At 49.2% G+C, this 20,490-nt stretch overlaps 2 protein-coding genes across 7 annotated transcripts; both read left to right on the top strand.

The window, feature by feature from the left end:
* The first annotated feature begins 1,367 nt into the window (after positions 1-1,367).
* LOC308580559 (uncharacterized protein) lies at positions 1,368-7,653 on the top strand. 3 transcript variants are annotated; one of them, XM_081182383.1, is made up of 5 exons: positions 1,368-1,509; positions 3,083-3,896; positions 4,483-4,591; positions 5,975-7,270; positions 7,503-7,653. In XM_081182383.1, exons 2-4 carry the CDS (start codon positions 3,180-3,182, stop codon positions 7,126-7,128), a joined length of 1,980 nt encoding a protein of 659 aa, XP_081038509.1. In that variant the 5' UTR covers positions 1,368-1,509; positions 3,083-3,179; the 3' UTR covers positions 7,129-7,270; positions 7,503-7,653. The 3 variants fall into 3 exon arrangements, with proteins under 3 accessions (XP_081038509.1, XP_081038511.1, XP_081038510.1); XM_081182385.1 differs by having other exon boundaries at positions 1,375-1,509; positions 3,137-3,896; XM_081182384.1 differs by having other exon boundaries at positions 1,396-1,579.
* A 3,121-nt stretch (positions 7,654-10,774) lies between these two features.
* On the top strand, positions 10,775-19,942 carry LOC308580632 (uncharacterized protein). Of its 4 annotated transcripts, none has more exons than XM_081182570.1 (5): positions 10,775-11,542; positions 13,062-13,123; positions 13,530-14,290; positions 16,854-16,983; positions 18,438-19,942. In XM_081182570.1, exons 1-5 carry the CDS (start codon positions 11,421-11,423, stop codon positions 19,160-19,162), a joined length of 1,800 nt encoding a protein of 599 aa, XP_081038696.1. In that variant the 5' UTR covers positions 10,775-11,420; the 3' UTR covers positions 19,163-19,942. The 4 variants fall into 4 exon arrangements, with proteins under 4 accessions (XP_081038696.1, XP_081038695.1, XP_081038697.1 ...); XM_081182569.1 differs by having other exon boundaries at positions 18,435-19,942; XM_081182571.1 differs by having other exon boundaries at positions 10,777-11,542; positions 13,530-14,281; positions 18,435-19,942.
* The last annotated feature ends 548 nt before the right edge of the window (positions 19,943-20,490 follow it).

Here is a 20,490-nt window from a genome sequence, read left to right as displayed (position 1 = left end):
AAGAATATTCTCTGCTGAATTTTAAAGTGTTTTTTCAACTGGACAGTCATAGTCACAGTGGCGTAGCGTGGGGGGTGCCAAGGGTGCCGGCCGCACCGGGCGCAACATCTGGGGGGGCGCGAGTCCAGAGGGAAGGGACAAGTTCCTTCCTCCGCCGGGCTCCCCGCCGCCACCGCCAGCCTTGCGCCCTAGCGCGCGCGCGCCCCCCGCAGCCGCTGCGGCTGCGCTCCACTCACTGCTCGCAGGAGGAGCAGCCGCTGCAGCAGCGCCGACGCTGCCACCGACGCCTGGCCGGCACGGGCAGCCTTCGCACCCCGACGCGCCGCTGGGCCTCGCCGCGCCCTGCGCTCCCCAAAAACCTCCGAGAGGAAGCCGGTGGGCGGGCGAGGCCCGGCTAAGCCTCTCGCCAGCGGGTTAAGGGGCTTTCGGTTTTAAAAGGATTAGCTTGGGAAGGGGCGGGGGGGGGGCTGCTCGCTGGCAAGCGCCTGCTCCGCGTTTCCAAAGGCGCTCGCCATCCGAGGGACATGGAGCGCTTGCAAGGAACGGGCTCCGTGGAGCAGGTTAGGAAGAGATCCCTTCCCTGGCAGGCCGCCGGCGTCGCCAGTTGTTTCCCATTCACGATCAGGAGGAACTTCAGGCTGCTTTCAGCTTTGGTAGAGGGAATCTAAGCAAGGGGATGGAGCTGGTGCCCTGAGGAAAGGCGGCAGCATTGGGTTTATTTTTAGTTTAGAGAAAAGGCAAGCAAGAGGCGACAGGAGAGAAGCCTGCAAAACTAAGGCATGGCAAGGAGAGAGTGGACAGAGAGGAAAGTTTTTATCCCTCTCTCTGTACAATATAACTCGTGGGCATCCATTGAAGCTGAACGTTGGAACAGTGGCGTAGCGTGGGGGGTGCCAAGGGTGCCGGCCGCACCGGGTGCAACATGGGGGGGCGCGCTCGCACTCGGGTGCTAAAATCCACGGGTTAGGGGGCGCAAATTACTTGCCGCCCCGGGTGCTGACAACCCACGCTACGCCACTGCATAGTCATACAATCCAGCGCTGCAAGATCCTTTGTTGAGGGTGCTGGGAACTGTAGCTCTGCGAGGGGCAAACTACAATTCCCGGGATTCCTGGGCAGGCGGAGCTGCGTGGGAATGTGCTTCAAACGCGTGGTTTGTACGAGAGGAAAACACCCGTGCAAAAGAATATCCACGCGTTTCTGAGTGGCAAGGGAATCTTTCGCAATCAACAAGAGAGAGGCACTTGTAAGGATCAACTGAGAGCGGAGGAGTCTCGATCTCCTGGGCACGAGCCTTTCATTCAAAACCAAATAAATAAATAAATGCAAAAGAGACCAGGATGTGAACCTAGCATAGCACAGCCCCCTTCCTGGTCTGGCTCCACCCTTGCCCGGAAACTGCCTTTTCAAAATACATGCATGGTCCCCCCCTAACACCCCCAAAATCCTCCAGCAATATAAAGATTTAGGGTACCCCATCTGCACTGAGGAAGGATCTGGAGCGATCTGGTGAGTTGAAGGAGAGCTGGCTGGGAGGGCGCCACTGATCCGAGGGAAATCGTCGCGTTGTCAAAAACAGGTTAAGAATGAGGCGCAATTATTATAATAACACTGAAAAGCAAGGAGGGTGGAACATTAGAAGCCGCCTTAGACGGAGTCTGTCTAGCGCAGTGCTGCCGACACTGGCTGGCAGCTGCTCTCCTGGATTTCAGGCTTGGGACCTGGAGATGCTGGGGATCGAACTTGAGACCTCCCGCTGAGGATCCTGACCCCATCGCTTAATAATTTCCCCCCACCCTGCCTGTTGTAGCAATTGTAATGTGCTGGGCTAGATGTCGTATGATTTTTAATCCAGTTTTTAATCCCTCTTATTTCTTACACATTGCATTTTATTGCACTGCCGTTTGGATTCCACAGGATCTCAGTTCTAGCCCTGCAGAAGAAATAAAAAAGCAATAAAAAATAAAATTGGGGCGGGGAGAAGAGTATTTAATGCAATGCAAAGAATAAGCTGCAGACCACTGGGTTGAGGCTTATCTCCAGACCGCAGAAAAAGCGCTCGTGTACCAGAGTCCATTCAGTTCAATGGACGTGCTCTGAGCATGGCAAAGATTGCGTGCTACCCAATAGGATTTACTTCTGAGTAAGTGTGGGTCCATCCCGTTCCTTAAACTGCATTTAAGCAGCACAGGAGGGATTTTGGCTGCACCTTCTAAGGCCCCATCGGCTCTACATTATAGCTTAGCACAAAGAATCCTGGGAATTGTAGTTTTTAAAGGGTGCTGCTGACGGTTGTTTGGAGACCCCTGTCCCCCCCCCAGAACTACAATTCCCAGAGTTTCCTAGGAAGAGGAATTGATTATTAAACCACTCTGGGAATTGTAATTCTGCGAAGGGAATAGGGGTCTCTTCATAACCCTCAACACCCTTAGCAAACTACAGCTCCCAGGGTTCTTTGGGCCGAAGCCAGGACTGTTTAAAGTTCTGTGATACTGCTTTAAATGTAAACTTGCAGATGAGGCCAATGGTATTTCAGTAACACCCACCCCAGCCCCAAAATTCCCACCATGGGTCATGGAGACAATGCCCTTGCAGCGGGAGGGAGTTGGACTAGACTTCCTTTGACATGCCTATATAATTCCAAATTTTATTTATGCATTACATTTATTTTATTTCTTAAATGTGTATTCTGCCATTATTATTATTATTATTATTATTATTATTATTATTATTATTATTATTATTATTTATTGAATTTATATGCCAGGGCAGTTCACAGAATAAAATCAAGATATAAAACAAAATACATAATAAAAATAAAAAAAACAACACATTAGCCCCCCTGCTCCCAGAGGAGCATATATGAGGGAGGGACGTATTGCTTCAAATTTGCATGTATTACATAATTTACATACGAGGGCAAAATCTACATTTGCCGCTCCAACCCCTGATGCCTCTGGGCCTGCTCAACACTCGCATGCGGCCCTCGGAAAGTTGCCCCAGAAAGGAATGCGGCCCCCGACTTGAAAAAGGGACTCCTGTGGGATCATTCACTCTCCCATCCTCTTCTTTCCCCCTCCAGGGAGGAAACTCGACGTGACTATTTAGAATCTGCGCTCGCCGCCCTTCCTTCTAGAATTTCCTTCCCTGCGGCGCCCTCTTTGTGAGATCAGCCCGGGATGAAAATGGAGGAGCAAGACCCGGCGGGCGAGGGGGCGAGGAGGAACGACCCCTGGGCGCTCCAGCCCGAGACTGTCGGGGAATTCCTTCCGAGAACACCGGGAAGTGAGATTAAGCAGGAACCGGACGAGGGGTCCCTGCAGCAGTGGGAGGCCCAGTGGCAAGAGTTCCTGAAGACGGTGGAATCCCCTCCATCAGGACTGGCATCCCCAAATTTGCCGGAAGAGGCCTGGGACGACACCAAGGCCTTCCTGGCCTCCTTCGAGCAAGTGGCCAGAGCCTGCCGCTGGCCCAAGGAAGAGTGGGCAGCCCGGCTCCTGCCGGCCCTCAGCGGAGAGGCCGAGCATGCCTTTGGCAACTTGGAGGCTGCAGACAGAGAGGATTATGGGAAAGTGAAGGCGGCCATCTTGCGAGGGGACGCCATGCGGCAGGAGGAGCAGCGCCAGCGCTTCCGGCGCTTCCGCTACCAGGAGGCCGAGGGTCCCGGAGGGGCTCACAGCCGCCTCCGGGAGCTCTGCCGGCAGTGGCTGAGAGTCGAGAGCCGCACCAAGGAGGAGATCTTGGAGCTGCTGGTCCTGGAGCAGTTCCTGGCCGTCCTGCCGCCCGAGATGCAGAGCTGGGTCAGGCCACGCGGGCCGGAGACCTGCTCCCAGGCGGTGGCCCTGGTGGACGACTTCCTGCTGAGGCTGCGGGGGGCCAAGAAGCCGTCCAAGCAGGTGAAGCATGTTCGCTGCCGGGCTTGCGGTGCAGCGGCGTAACCGCGGGCCCATTCAGCAAAGCTAAGCAGGGTTCGGTACGGTTTCAAATTGGATGGGGGACCGCATGTTGAGATGGGGGTTGGACAAGATGACTCTTGAGGTCCCTTCCAACTCCGTGCTGGAGCAGGGGTTGAGAAGGGAAGCTGCTGGTCATGGTATATTATTATTATTATTATTATTATTATTATTATTATTATTATTATTATGTTCTTTGATGAGAGTTTGCCCAAGAACCCCATGAATACTAACCTCCAGTTCCATGATGAAGGAAAGGCAGGCTATTGGTGTATGTAGGGGCAGCCATTATTATTATTATTAGTAGTAGTAGTATTGAGGTATTGAGGTCCTGAGCTATGTTAGTGACTGATTTGTTTTTGGGAGGTGCACATATATGTGTACATGCAATTAAAAAAAGAGAAAGAAATTCAGCCCTCCTTTTCTTCTCGCCATAAGTTATAAAGGAGCAGCCATGTACTGGGTGTGAAAGAGGATTAGGACGATCCTTTTATTTCTCCTCTGAATGGGTTTCCCTCTGCTGTTACAGGCGGCATTTGAGGAGACGGATACAAGCCGAGCCTTGTCTGATATCGAGCAGAAGCAACTGTGTGTGGAGGCAAAGCAGGAAGATGACAACAGGGAGGCAAGCCTGTTGGGTAAGGAGGGGATGGTTTCTGGAACCTTCTGGAATGTTCTGGAACATTCTTAACCTCAGACCCCTAAGACTCTTCCCAGACCACATGCCCCTCTACCTGAGGTCACACCTGTCATCATCATCATCATCATCATCATCATCATCATCATTATTAATTGAATTTATATACCGCCCTATACCCAAAGGTCCCAGGGTGGTTCACAAAGAAGCCACTAGCCTGGGTCCACATCTGCCTTGAATATTTTTGCCTACAATTCCCACAGTTCCCTGAGAGGAGGCATCGGGTTGTTGTTTTGAATACTTAAATGTATTTTATTCCATCATACATATGATACACACACACAAACGTAAAAAATACAGAAATATCAGAAAGAGGACCATGTGTCCCTTCTCTTAATCTGCCAACAAAATTGGAAGGTGTGAGAAGACGTTTGTGAGCAGAAACATTAAGAGGTCCATTATTTCCCATATTGGTAGTGCCAAAGATTCCTGGAGGTTAGTTGTTATTGGTGGAAATGATATTGCACACACAATATTAAAATGTTCCGTATCTTCTTGGCCTTGTGGGTTATATTTTCTGCCATCTCCTGGTTCCATACATTTTTACACACCAGAGATATCTGCAGGCCTTCCAGAATCTTCCGTTTTTGTCCTCTGCCAGCAACCACGTTGCCAGTTCTTAAGGTTGCAGTCTTTATATGGAAGCTGCAAGGTCATTTGTCCAGTATTTCTTTAAGGTAATAGATACCTCCTGATACACATTGGACCAGAATTTTTTTTACCAGTGAGCACTCGCAAAATAAGTGGGGGGAAATATTCCTCATGCTCAACATCCCCACCAGCAAAGATATGTCATTCTTGAAGGAATTCATTGTTCAACCACTCTGGGAATTGTAGTTCTGTGGGGGGAATAGGGGGTCTCCTGGCAACTCTCAGCAGCCTCAACAAACTACATTTCCCACAATTCTTTGGTATAGTACTGCTTTAAATGTATAATACGGAGTGGGGCCTCTGAGTCAGCCCTAACCAAACCTCAGAGCAGCAGAGCAACATTTATTTGTTTTATGGCATTGCATTTATAGCCCACTTTTTTTTGTCCACGGAGCCCAAAATGGCATAATTTAATCCCCACCAGCTGAGAGGCAGTGACTAGCTCAAGGTCTCCCAGTTAGCTTCATGACCCAAGGAGGGATTTGAACTCTGGTCTCCTAGGTCCTAGTCCAGAATTTTCACCACGACACCATGCTGGCTTATATGGTAGGTCAACATTTTCTCAACATCTTTGAGGTCCCCACGTTCCTCCCTCTGCTTTAGAAGACCGGTTTGAGAGATTTAGTTTTCTCTGTTGGGTCCTTTATTGAGTTCCTCCTCTTAATTTCAACAGGCGATGAGTGGAAAAGCAAGAGCGAAGGGGAGCTGTGTGGGGATTTCTCAGGAAGAGCCAAGTACGAAGAGCTGAAAGAGAATTTCTGGAGCCAAGAGAGACCTGCGTCCATCCCTCGCCAGGGTGGAGACTTCCACGAAACCCTGGTCCAAAAGGAAAACCAAACAGAAAAAAGAGGGAGCGGTTTTCCCAGTGATCACTGGGGAATCCACACAGAGGAGAAGCAAAATAAGACCGCAATGTTTGGGAGGGACTTTATTGAGAGCAGACAGCTTGCCAAATGTGCAACACTCCAGAAGGAGGAAAACACTTATATATGTCTGGATGGTGGAGAGAGTTTCAGTCACGGTTCAGATCTTAGATCACATCAAGATGCCTCCAGAGGTGACGAACAGTATAAACGCTCGGACACAAACAAGAGCTTCTGTGATCAGTCCGACCTTCCTAAACATCCGAGAATCCCCAAAGGGGAGAAGCAGTACAAATGCCTGGAGTGCGGGAAGTGCTTCGGTCGGAGCGCGCACCTCACTTCGCACCAGATAATCCACACCGGGGAGAAACCGTACCGGTGCCTGGAGTGCGGGAAGAGCTTCGTACAGAGCGCCCACCTGACTTCACACCAGATAATCCACACCGGGGAGAAACCGTACCAGTGCCTGGAGTGCGGGAAGAGCTTCAACAAGAGCACAAACTTCCTCAGGCACCAGAAGCTCCACAAAGGGGAGAAACCTCACCGGTGCACGGACTGCAACAAGAGTTTCTCAGACAAGCCCAGCCTCATCCAACACCAGCGAGTCCACACCGGTGAGAAGCCCTACAAATGCTTGGAGTGCGGGAAGAGTTTCAGCCACAGGGGGAGCCTTAGCGCACACCAGAGAATGCACACAGGGGAGAGGCCATATATATGCTCCGACTGTGGCAAAAGTTTCCGTGACCAGTCGAGCCTCATTAGGCACAAGAGGATCCACACCGGGGAGAAACCGTATACGTGCTCCGAGTGCGGGAAGAGCTTCAGCCAGAGCACCAACCTCACTTTACATCAGAGAATCCACGCGGAAGGGAAGATGCCCTCCGAACCTGCCCACATGCTTAACGCGGGAATGGCCGTCTTAGTATTTCCCACGAATCCTGCCAACGGCCTGGTGGCATCGTAGAAGTCGACATGGTTATTGCAGCATGTTAATATGCCACGGACTAGAATTCCCTTAATCACATGTACGTTTTAGGACAACAGATGGATCCGTTCCTTTCGGAGCCACGCCCATCCTTGGTTTCTGAAGCTAGGAAGGTACAGTGGTGCCTCGCAAGACGAAATTAATTCGTTCCGCGAGTTTTGCCGTCTAGCGAATTTTTCGTCTTGCGAAGCACGGTTTAAACGGCTTAACAAAGTCGCAAGACGTTTTCGTCTTGCGAAGCAAGCCCATAGGGAAATTCGTCTTGCGAGGCAAATCGCGGACGAAAAAACCTTTCGTCTAGCGAGTTTTTTGTCTTGCGAGGCATTCGTCTTGCGAGGTACCACTGTAGTTAGAAGCAACAGAGTCTTAACAGTAGTTGTTTTTAATGTTCTCTCTGGAACTTTTCCCGTTGTTTTGTTGGTGCGTTTTGGTGGGATGGCATGAATCACTTCATGGTAATTAATTTTTATGTAAACAGAATAAAATAAGGATAAAACTGTGTAACTATTTGGAGTGAAATGGGTTCCGGACAAAGCACGTTTCTGAAATTCACATGAAAGTACCCATGTGGGGAAAATGAGTGAGATCTGCAACAAAGTGTTGCATCATGGAGCGCCTCCTGTTCAGGGTGCCAGCCTGCCAGCCATGCCCTTTTGCAAGATACTCCGTTCTAACCCTCTCCAACAGTCAACATTCTGTGGTCCTTGAGCATTCCCAGTTTTCACTGAGATGTTTTGGGTCATCTCCTCCCCGGCCCCCTCAGTTAAGAGATTTTTCTCCTCTAAAGATACTTTGCACTTCTGCAGAATTTAGGATTCCCTGAGCTTGCTTGTGCCTCCCTGTTGTGTGGTGAACCTTTGGCCCTCCAGATGTTGCTGTTTGGCTGCGGAAGAGACTCCCTCATGATGTGGTGGACTGTCCTTCCGTGGAGGTTTCTAAGCCGAGGTTGGATGGCCATCTGTCATGAATGATCTAGTTGAGATTCCTGCATTGCAGGGGCTGGACTAGATGACCTTGGGGTCCCTTTCCTTCCAACACTGCAATTCTAGGAGCAGAGCGGGTGACAAATATTCATAAGTGGCCTTAGTCCAGACCTATTTCCCATTCAAGCCTAGGACTTCCGCCTCTAGAGTGACAATGGAAGCTGGTCTGTGAAAGCCAATGGGGCACTGCCTCACCAACCTCAGTCTGCCCACAACTAGCCCACAAAAACCTGTCATCCTGTCCAGAAGGTGGCCCTGGCTATCACCTTCCTTTTCCTCACTGAGTGTTGCCCCTTAATGAACTCAACAGGGAAGCAGAAGATGGAGAGAAAACTAGAATTAGGTGCCATTACCTCTGGTGCCACCTACTGCAATGCACTCTACTTGGGGCTACCTTTGAAGGTGACCCGGAAACTACAATTAATCCAGAATGCGGCAACTAGACTGGTGACTGGAAGTGGCCGCCGGGACCACATAACACCAGTTCTGAGAGATCTGCATTGGCTCCCAGTACGTTTCCGAGCGCAATTCAAAGTGTTGGTGCTGACCTTTAAAGCCCTAAACAGCCTCAGCCCAGTATACCTGAAGGAGCGTCTTCACCCTCATTGTTCTGCCCAGACACTGGGGTCCAGCTCTGAGGGCCTTCTGGTGGTTCCCTCACTGCGAGAAGAGAAGTTACAGGGAACTAGGCAGAGGGCCTTCTCAGTAATGGCACCCGCCCTGTGGAATACCCTCCCATCAGATGTCAAGGAAATAAACAAGTGTCTGACTTTTTGAAGACATCTGAAGGCAGCCCTCTTTAGGGAAATGTTATGGGGAGTTTTTAATTGTTTATGTTTTATCGCTTTATTATTATTATTATTATTATTATTATTATTATTATTATTATTCTGTTGGGAGCTGCCCAGGGTGGCTGGGTAGGCCCAGCCAGATGGGCGGGGTATAAATAAATTATTATTATTATTACTACTACTGTTGGGCTACCTGTTTTCTACCCTATCAACCCCAAAGGACACCAATCACCAGGGCTGAGAAGTGGCATTCTGCTGCAGAACTTGTGTTTCTGGGTGGCCACATTCATCCCATACGCTTAAAGTGCTATGATACCACTTTAAAGAGTGATAGCATCCCCCCCAAGAATTCTGGGAACTGTATGCTAAGGGTACTGAGAATCATGAGGAGTCCCCAAAGTGCTTCAATTATTCATTCCTCTTCCCAGGGAACTCTGGGAATTGTAGCTCTGTGTGGGGAACAGGATGTCTTTCCTAACAACTCCCAGCACCCTTAACAAACCACATCTCCCAGAATTCTTTGTGGGCAACCGTGATAATGCGGTATCTTAGCACTTTAAGGGGAGCATGGGGTGTTGGGGGAGGGGTGGTACCTCTGGTGGAGGTCATGTCCTGCTCCTTCTGGGGTTGTTTGTCCATTTTTGGTCCCCACCTGCACTCAGCTCTCACCTGTGGCTCCTAGAAGCCGTCAGCACGCGACAGCGGCCACGATCTCAGGGAATGGCTTCGAATAGCCATCTAAACCAGGTGAGGGCAGCCGATGGGTCTCAAACCCTCAGTGAGTTAGGGACTTCCCCTGCATGCGCAGACAGACTGTGGCGGATGGAGCAGGTGAGATCAGTAGTGAATCTCACAATCAAGAAGATGGTTTCTGCATGTGCTGCAGGTAGCCCACCTAGGAGAAGGAAAACTCTGATCCTAAACCTCTGCTGCCTCACAGGACGCCTTCAGGAATAGAAAAGGCTAAGGAGAAAACCCTTTCACAAATCCAGAGCGGAGTCCCTAAGGTGGTTGGGTGGTGCCTCGTTTGCCTCCTTCCAAGTTGGTGCCAAACATCTTGGACTGCTTTCGTTTGGACCACATCAGTGAGGTGTGTGTGTGTGTGGTGGGGGGTCACTGCCCAGGCTTGTGACCCAGGGAGGTCACCTTCGTGCTGTTAACGAAGCAGTTTTGCTTCACCCCCGGAGGCACACTCCATTGTCCCTGGAGACAAACACAAGCCAACATAGAGCCTTAAACCCATGGTGTAAATGAGGCCCAAGCCTTTCTCTCTTCCCCTTGCTACCCCATCCGTTTACAATGAAGATGGATGTTCGAGAAGTCGGATAGAGAGAACTTTCCCCCATCTTTTTGTAGCACTGGAACTTGCGGACATACCATAATGCTGAAGGTTGGAAGATTCAGGACAGATAAAAGAAAGGACTTCTCACGGTGCACAGTTGAGCTATAACAACAACAACAATTTATTATTTATACCCCACCCATCTCGCTGGGTCTCCCCAGCCACTCTGGGCGGCTTCCAACACAATATTAAAATACAGTGGTACATCAGATTACATACACTTCAGGTTACAGACTCTGCTAACCCAGAAATATTACCTCGGGTTAAGAACTTTGCTTCAGGATGAGAACAGAAATCATGTGGCAGCAGCAGGAGGCCCCATTAGCTAAAGTGGTGCTTCAGGTTAAGAACGGACCTCGGAACGAATTAAGTACTTAACCCGAGGTATAATGCCTCAAACATTAAAAGCTTCCCTAAACAGGGCTGCCTTCAGATGTCATCTTAAAGTCGGGTAGTTGTTGTTCTCTTTGACATCTGGTGGGAGGGCGTTCCACAGGGCGGGTGCCACCACCAAGAAGGCCCTCTGCCTGCTTCCCTGTAACTTCGCTTCTCACAGTTAGGGAACCGCCAGAAGTCCCTCAGCGCTGGACCTCAGTGTCCAGGCAGAAAGATGGGAGTGGAGACGCTCCTTCAAATATACTGGACCGAGGGACTCCCACAAGAGTCCCAACTTAGATAGCTTTAAGAGAGGATTAGACAAATACCTGGAGGACAAGGGCTATTGATGGCAACTAGCCACAGTTGGAGGCCGTAATGCTTGCTGGAAACTGCCGGAAGGCAGAGAGATGTCAGCAACAGTAGCCAGAATGCTGACACGCACAGCTTCACTATCATGAGGACTAGCAACGAAAAACCAAAACCAAAAAGAAACTTTGATTCACAGGGAGATGCACGTATTCCCCCAGTATTCGTCGTTCTTATGTAGTGCGCACGGTGACATTTGCAATACATTGGCTTGATCCAGCAGAAAAATCTTAAGGTGCTGGGGATTGAATTACTGCCTGGAAAATGCAGATCCTTTGAAAACTGCCACACTCCCTTCTCCTTCCTGCGGTTTGGAGCCTTGCAGCCCTGACGGGGCTTTCCTCCAAAGGGTTAAGCTGACAGAGCGTTGCTTTCCTAGAAAGAGCAGGAAAGGGATGCCAAGGAGTATTAATGAAGGGGGTGGGAAAAGGAGGGTGTTGTTGCTGCACCCCTGGCCTCCTTTGCAGCTGCAGGAGAGAGTGGAGGGCAGGAAAAAATCCTGAATTTTGGAAGGTGCATGGACAGCTGACCGGGTAAAAAGGATGGGGAGAAGCTGGTTCCAATAAAGGGGGTGGGAAGCAGAAAAGGGGGGGTTCCCCAAGGACCCCCAAACTCACCACACATCCCATTCCCTTCTTTTTTTTGCATCCCAACGTCAGGGGTCTCCTTTTCCACTCAGCTGCTCCCTGATTTGACAAGCGAAGAAGACCCAAGTGGGTGGATAGTCCAGGCAGCGTTTATTTCTCTTAGGGCAGGTGGAAGGGTGCTTTGTTTCAGCCCATGGGGTGCCACCCCTTTGCGGCTGCCTCCTAGGGGCCACTGACAAGGTTGATGGGCAGGACCAGAGGGAAAGTACGGTAGATGTGATTTTTTTTTTTAAGCTTTGTGTATAAGGGGAGGGGTGGTACCTCTGGTGGGGGGGCATGTCATGCTCCTGGGGCAGTTTGCCCACCTTTGCACTCAGCTCTCACCTGTGGCTCCTAGAAGCTGTCAGCATGCATACATTTCATTCCAAAATTGTTTAAAATAATATAAGAAATATATGAAGAAATCAAAAAGATGTTTAAAATATCTTTTAGTAAAAAACCAGAGGCATTCCTTTTAGGTATAATCACAAACGATATTCCTGACAATCATAGGAAAGTTATTCCTCTACGCGACAACAGCTGCCAGGGTGCTCATAGCAAAAAATTGGAAAGGGGGGAAAATCCATCAATGAAAGAATGGCAAATTAAATTTTGTGAATATATAAACCTGGCAAGACTCACAGCATTCATAAGGGGACAATCGGACCAAAAATTATTAAAAGAGTGGGGATGTGCTAAAGAGTATTTGAAAAAACATTGTTCTGGAGTAAGCATATCAGTATGTAATGAATGATGCTTTGCAGGGGTAAGGAAAGAGAAAAATGGTGTAAAAAGTATAAAGATAGAGGTAATCTGTATTAGACACAACAACCTAGAAAGAGTAAAAATTTTGAGGTCTTAGAACAAAGGAAGGACGTCAATATGTGTATACAGTGGTGCCTCGCAAGACGAAAAGAATCCGTTCCGCGAGTCTCTTCGTCTTGCGGTCTTGCGAAGCAAGCCCATTAGCGGATTAGCGGGCTTAGTGGATCAGCTGATAAGCGGCTTAGCGGATCAGCTGATAAGCGGCTTAGCGGCTTAGGATCAGCTGATTAGCGGCTTGGGAAAAGGGGGGGGGGAGGAAAAAACCCCGCAGGAACTTGCAAGACATTTTCGTCTTGCGAAGCAAGCCCATAGGAAATTCGTTTTGCGAAGCACCTCCAAAACAGAAAACCCTTTCGTCTAGCGGGTTTTCCGTCTTGCAAGGCATTCGTCTTGCGGGGCACCACTGTATGTATATAATGACTAGATTAGAATGATATCGTTTTATTTGTAGATGTGGTTTTTTTTGTTTTTTTGTTTTGTTCTTTTTTCTCTGTGTTTTATTTTGTATTTTCTTGTTTGTACTGTTTTATTTTGGATTCAATGTTTGTAATTTCTGTTGTAATTTTGCACTGAAAATAATAATAATAAAATTTTTAAAAAGCTGTCAGCATGCAACAGCAGCCACAGACCTGGGAAATGTATTTGACTGGCCGACTAAACCAGGTGAGCGTAGCCGATGGGTCTCAAACTCTCGGTGAGTTAGGGGCTTCTCCTGCAAGTAAAAACAAACTCCGTGGAACAGATGAGACCAAGAATGGGACCAACAGTCAAGAAGGTGGTTTCTGCACGTGATGTAGAGGGAAGTGAGGGGCAGATGGGGCTCCCCCACCTGGGAAGGCAGCCCATCTGGGAGAAGGAAAGCTCTGATCCTAAACCTCTGCTGCCTTGGGGGAAATCTGTTGTAGGGATAAAACAAAGAGAGGGGGAGGCTCATAAGCCCCCTTGCTTCTTCCTGACTCTTTAAGAGTTCTGGGATCCGATGAAGACAATCTTACGTCAGGCGCTGACAGTTCACCTTGTCCTCGTTCTCCTTTTCCTTTCTCGTTGAGCTCTTCCCCCATTTTTGTAGGTCGACGCACCTCTTTTGTGCGAGGGATGGAAATGGAGGAGCAAGAACTTGCAGGTGCCACCTCAGCGGAAGGAAGAGGAAAAGTCCTTCATGTCCTCCAGGCTAGGGGTGTCGGGGAATTCCTGCAGAGGAGACCCCAGGGAGCAGTGAAGCAGGAACCGGCCGAGGACCCCCTCCATCACTGGGAAGCCCAGTGGCGGGAGTTCCTGAGGACGGTGGAGACCCCCAAAGAAGTGTGCTGGGCATCCCCTCCGCCACCAGAAGAGCCCAGCCCCTGGGACGACGCCAAGGCCTTCCTGGCCTCCTTCGAGCAAGTGGCCGAAGCCTGCCGGTGGCCCACGGAGGACTGGACGGCCCACCTCCTGCCAGCCATCAGCGGAGAGGCCGAGCGGGCCTTTATCGGCTTGGAGGCCAGAGACAGGGAGGATTATGGGAAAGTGAAGGCGGCCATCTTGCGAGGGGACGCCATGAAGCGGGAGAAGAACCGGCAGCGCTTCCGGCGCTTCTGCTACCAGGAGGCCGAGGAGCCGAGAGGGGCTTACAGGCGGCTCCAGGAACTGTGCCGCCGGTGGTTGAGATTCGAAAGGCACTCCAAGGAGCAGATCCTGGAGCTGCTGATCCTGGAGCAGTTCCTGGCTATTCTGCCGCCAGAGATCCAGGGCTGGGTGAGGGAGTGCGGCCCGGAGACCTGCTGCCAAGCTGTCACCCTGGCGGAGGATTTCCTGCTGAGGCAGCGAGAGGCCGAGAGGCAGGTAAGCCAGGTGAGGCCACTTGGCAGAATTCGTTGCCAGGTTGCAGGTGAGACATACTGAAGTTGGTGGTGTTGAAAGTGCAACAGCAGTGTGGGTCGACGTATGCTCCGGGTGAGGCACAAACTCACAACCTCGGAGAGCTAGTGTGCCGTAAGGGTTAGAGCAGGGGTCAGCAGTGGCGTAGCGTGGGGGGTGCAGGGGGGGCCGGCCGCACCGGGCGCAACATCTGGGGGTTAGGGGGCACAAATCCACGGGTTAGGGGGCGCAAATCCACGGGTTAGGGGGCACAAATTACTTGCCTTGCCCCGGGTGCTGACAACCCACGCTACGCCACTGGGGGTCAGCAAACTTTTTCAGCAGGGGGCTGGTCCACTGTCCCTCAGACTTTGTGGGGGGCCGGACTATATTTTGGAAAAGAAAATATGAACGAATTCCTATGCCCCACAAATAACCCAGAGATGCATTTTAAATAAAAGCACACATTCTACTCATGTAAAAACACGCTGATTCCCAGACCATCCGCGGGCCGGATTTAGAAGGCGATTGGGCCGGATCCAGCCCCCAGGCCTTAGTTTGCCTACCCATGGGTTAGAGTGTCAGAGTAGGACCTGGAGGACCAGGGTTCAAACCCCCACTCGGCCATGATGAAGTTCGCTGGGCAACCTTTAAAATTCCTAATAGAAAAGCCTTTGGTTATTTTAAACATTTTTTTCAATTCATTATATATCATTTCCCAGAATGCTTTTATTACCTTACACATTCACCACATATGATAAAAGGTGCCTTTTTCTTTACATTTCCAACAGATATTTGTACCTGATAATTGCTAACTTAAAAAGGTAAAGGGACCCCTGACCATTAGGTCCAGTCGTGGCCGACTCTGGGGTTGTGGCGCACATCTCGCTTTATTGGCCAAGGGAGCCGGCGTACAGCTTCCGGGTCATGTGGCCAGCATGACTAAGCCGTTTCTGTCAAACCAGAGCAGCACACGGAAACGCCATTTACCTTCCCGCCGGAGTGGTACCTATTTATCTACTTGCTCTTTGACATGCTTTAGAACTGCTAGGTTGGCAGGAGCAGGGACTGAGCAACGGGAGCTCACCCCGTTGCAGGGATTCGAACCGCCAACCTTCTGATCGGCAAGTCCTAGGCTCTGTGGTTTAACCCACAGCGCCACCTGCGTCCCTTATATTTGCTAACTTACTTGGTGTTAAATACCAACAGTACATCATTTTCATATTATTTTCCTTCAACGTACAGCATGCCATGAATTCACAGCAAGTTTTCTGGGTACCCTCGGGCCAGTCACTGTCTCTCACCCTAACCTACCTCACAGGGTTGTTGTGGGGGTTAAATGAGATGGGGAAGACCCATTTACGCCACCTCGAGCCCCTTTGAGGAAAAGGAGCAATAAATAAAAAACATAAATTTTAAATGCAAGTACTCCATTAGGTTTTCCTCCATAAGGAGTTATATTTTCTAGGGAAACTCAATCCTAATTTGTCCTTCAAGATTTTTGATTTTTTTTTGGGGGGGGGGGGAATAATTAACCCCTTATTACTCACCTTCCTGACCCTGTTGCTTGCTTGTTTTTATTTAAGCCATTTATATGCTGCTTAAATGCAGTAGTCTCTAAGTGGTTTTCTAAGATACAGTACAGGAAAGGTAAACATCAGTTAAAAGTATAAAATCAGACTTAAACTGCCTGCTGGAATTCTTAAAAAAATGTCTTCAGGGAGCACTGGAAGTTCAACAGGGAATATGTGCTGGCAGTAGTCTGTCCCCATCAACTGTCCTCATTTTACACCAGCTGGAGCCTCTAGACTAGGCCCAAGAATGTCCCCACATGGAGCACATTGAAATAATTGTGTTTGGAGGCTATCAACACTTGGACGACTGTGGTCAGACTACCCCTGTCCAAGAACGGCTGCAGTTGGCTTCCTGACCATAGCTGGTAAAAGACACTGCTAGCCATAGAGGCCACCTCAGCTTCCAGTTCTCTAAATCAGCCTTTCTCAACCTGTGGGTCCCCAGATGTTGTTCAACTACAACTCCCATCACCCCTAGCTAGCAAGGCCAGAGCTCAGGGATGATGGGAGTTGTAGTCCAACAACATCTGGGGACCCACAGGTTGAGAACCGCTGCTCTAAATGCTCGGGGAGGATGGGACTTTTAGTCTAGCAAAAACCAGAGGTTCATAGGTTCCTCATCCCTGATATAGGAGACTGAGAGGAGAAGAGATAGCCACCTTCAAACATCTGAGGGTCTGTCCCATGGAAGATGGAGCAAGCTTGTTTTCTCCTGCCCCGGAGCGTAGGGCCAGAACCAATGGATTCAAGTTACAAGGAAGCAGATTCCGATGAAACACCAAGAATCACTTTCTGACAATAAGAGCTGTTTGACAGTGGAAGGGACTCCCTCAGGAGGTTGTGGACTCTCCTTCCTTGGAGGTTTTTAAGCAGAGGTTGGGTGGGCACCAGCTTTATCTGAGTTTCCTACATTGCGTGGGGTTGGAGACCCTTCCAACTCTACAATTCTATGATCTCAGAAAGGTTCTTCTCTGCTGTTTCAGGTGGTCTTTGAGAAGGCATCTCTGAGTTCCTCTGAGGCAGGCCAGGCCCCATCTGAGGTCGAGCAGAGACAGCTGTGCAGGGAGGCCAAGCAAGAATATGACGATGACATTGACGAGGCCGGCCTGCTGGGTAAGGAGGGATAAGCCTTGCTTGCGCCCAAGATCTTCAGCGCTCTGTAGTTGCTCCCTTGACTGACCTCTGCATTGCAGGGGGCTGGGCTGGATGCTACAAAGGTAAAGGTAAAGGGACCCCTGACCATTAGGTCCAGTCGTGGCCGACTCTGGGGCTGTGGCGCTCATCTCGCTTTATTGGCCGAGGGAGCCGGCGTACAGCTTCCGGGTCATGTGGCCAGCATGACTAAGCCGCTTCTGGCGAACCAGAGCAGCGCACAGAAACGCCGTTTACCTTCCCGCCGGAGCACTTTGATGTGCTTTCGAACTGCTAGGTTGGCAGGAGCAGGGACCGAGCAACAGGAGCTCACCCCATCGCGGGGATTCGAACCGCTGACCTTCTGATCGGCAAGTCCTAGGCTCTGTGGTTTAACCCACAGCGCCACCCATGTCCCTTAAGTTCTTCAGCGTTCTGTAGTTGCTCCCTTGGTTGACCTCTGCATTGCAGAGGGCTGGGCTAGATGCTACAACAGGCAGGAAATTCATAAAGTGGTCAGCCAAGACCCGATCTTCAAGTGCTTCACAGGACAAGACGTTTGGGGAGTCACCCCTGCTTTATTGCTTTGTAGATCAGAATTGTGGAACTCTAGATGTTGCTGGACTATAATTCCCACCAGACCTGACCATTGGCTGTGCTTGCTGGGAGCTGTAGTTCACCAGTATCCGGAAGGCTTTTCCATTCCTCACCTATTTGCTAATGATCACTTCTACTAATTAGAGTCTCTTGGTTTGAACTCTTGATAGTTCTTTGCCTTTTTTATATACATTTTTATTAATTTTTTTAAAAATATTAATTCTAACATTCATACAGCTTAACTTCTCATCTTATACAATATTTTTGGACTTCCGTCAACGCCTCTGGTGATTTTCCGTTCTTTGTCACTTATTATGCATTTCTTAATTTCATATTACCTTTAATTATCCTTAACTAATAATTCACCTCATTGTCTTCTTTGCAATATTTCAAATAATTCAGCTTACAAAACTTCTTGCAAACCTACTAGTGTGATCTGTTCATCACAATTGCTTTTCAAATAGTCCGCACATTTACTCCGGTCTTCTGAGAATCTCTGGTCCCGCAGGTTTCGAATCCTTCCAGTTAGTTTATCTAATTCTGCATAGTCCATCAGTTTCATCCCCCATTCTTCTTTCGTCGGTAGTTCTTCTTGCTTCCATTTTTGTGCCAGCGATAGTCTTGCTGCTGTCATTAAAAACAACTTACAGCCCTTTCTGTTTATATCGTCTCCTACAATGCCAAGTAAAAATGGTTCTGGTTTCTTAATAAATGTATATTTCAACATCTTTTTCATCTCATTATATATCATTTCCCAGAAGTTTTTCACTTTTTTACATTCCCACCACATGTGATAAAATGTCCCTTCTTTTGCTAGTTCTTTGCCTTTATCCTAGCAGGAGCTGTGTGGGACGGCGAGATCGAGGTGGAGCCGGACGCAGCATCTTCAGAAACACTTCTGCATCAGGAGGTGGAAGAGCACTCTGAAGATCGAAGCAGGCCAAACAGGCAGCCGAGAAGGAATCTGGAACCAAACGAGAAGAGGAGGAATAAGTCCGTCGCCATTCAGGTCGGCAACTTCCACGAATTCCTCAGCCAGCAGAAGGGAAAGAGGCCGAACAAGTGCCTTGTGTGCGGCAAAAGCTTCAGCTGCAAATCAAGCCTGAAGGCCCACCAGAGAGTCCACACGGGCGAGAAGCCGTACAAGTGCTCCGAGTGCGGAAAGAGCTTCATCCAAGTGTCAAACCTTACCGCACACAAAAGAACCCACACAGGGGAGAAGCCCTACACCTGCTCGGAGTGCGGAAAGAGCTTCAGCCGGAGCGACCACCTGACTTTACATCAGAGGACGCACACGGGGGAGAAGCCGTACATGTGCGCCGCGTGCGGGAAGAGCTTCAGTCAGAGCACGGACCTCACCTCACACCAGAGAATCCACACCGGAGAAAAGCCTTACAAATGCTTGGTGTGCGGGAAGAATTTCAGCCGGAGTTACCGCCTCACTATCCACCAGAGGATGCACACAGGGGAGAAGCCGTATAAATGCCTGGAGTGTGGCAAGAGCTTCAGTCGGAGCGACCATCTCACTTCGCATAAGAAAATGCACCCGGGGGAGAAATCATAAAAACGAAGCTTTCCCCACACATAGAACAGTCACGACTACCCTGTCTGAGAACCCTCTCACAGTAGAGAAGCTGTATAAATACTCAGAGTTTAGCAAAAAACAAACAAACCCCCAGTTACAGTGGAACCTCGGTTTTTGAATGTAATCTGTTCCGGAAGACTGTTCGACTTCCAAAACGTTCGAAAACCAAGGCACAAAGGGCGGTCTGCAATTTGAACGGAGAAAATGGAAAATACCTCAGCAGAAGCCGTTCAACTTCCAAGGCGCGTTCAAAAACAGAAGCAATTACTTCGGGGTTTTCAGCGTTCTAAAACTGAAACGTTCGGCTTCCGAGACGCTAGAAAACCAAGGTTCCATTGTACTTTAAATAAAGTCTGGCGATGCATCTTGGAAGTTGGACGGTGTGTGGGAGGTGGGGTTTCAGAAATTGGAATCGAAGCAGAACAGATCCTGAGGACAGTAAACATTTGAAAATATCCTGTCAGTTCTCCAGCAAACAATTAAATTGCCAAAGGAAGCAGTATTCCAGCTGCTTTCCAGATATATAAAAGTTTTGTGTTCAGCACTCACCTTATGCAAAAACTACGTAAAAAGAGAGTTTTCCTTGATTTTTTTCTTTAAAAAGCATTATGTACTGTTATATTCACCTCGTATTTATTTAAGCAGGCAGCAAACTGTCCTTTACAGATCGTTCTCCTCTGGATAGATTTGCATGCTGATATGTTAGTGTGTTCAGGGTTGGTTTTAAGCAACAACAACAATAAACAATGTTAAAACATTTCTCAGAGGAGGTTGTGCTTTGTTGGAGTGGTTCCCAGAGGCAGTAAGGCTTCTGAATACCAGTCGCTGGAAACTACAGGAAGGGAGATTCGCTGCTACACTCAGATCCTGCTTCCAGGCTTCCCATCAGGTCATCTGATCAGCCCCTGTGAGAAAAGGATATTGGACTAGATGAGCCCTTGACCTGATCCAGCTCTTATATACGTTCAGATTTTTGGGCATTGAATTACAAGAGGATCTGTCCTGGAGTGTCGACACAAGGGGGCTTGTGAAGAAGGCGCAGCAGAGACTGTACTTTTTGAGAATACTAAGAAAAAACCATCTTCCGCAGAAACTGCTGCTTGCCTTCTATCACTGTGCCATTGAGAGCGTGCTCACTTATGGCTTATGTGTGTGGTACGGAAGCTGTACTACCCAGGACAGGATGGGGTTGTGCAGGGTTGTTAAGGCAGCAGAGAGCATTGTTGGCTGCCCACTCTCCACCTTAGAGCAGATTTATGCCACAAGGTGCCATAGGAAGGCACTGGACATAGTAAAAGATCCATCGC

This window comes from Podarcis bocagei (assembly GCF_964188305.1).
Source record: "Podarcis bocagei genome assembly, chromosome: 2".
Taxonomy (NCBI): domain Eukaryota; kingdom Metazoa; phylum Chordata; class Lepidosauria; order Squamata; family Lacertidae; genus Podarcis; species Podarcis bocagei.
The sequence above is the reverse complement of the archived record's forward strand: the minus strand, read 5'-3'. Positions and strand labels throughout refer to the sequence as shown.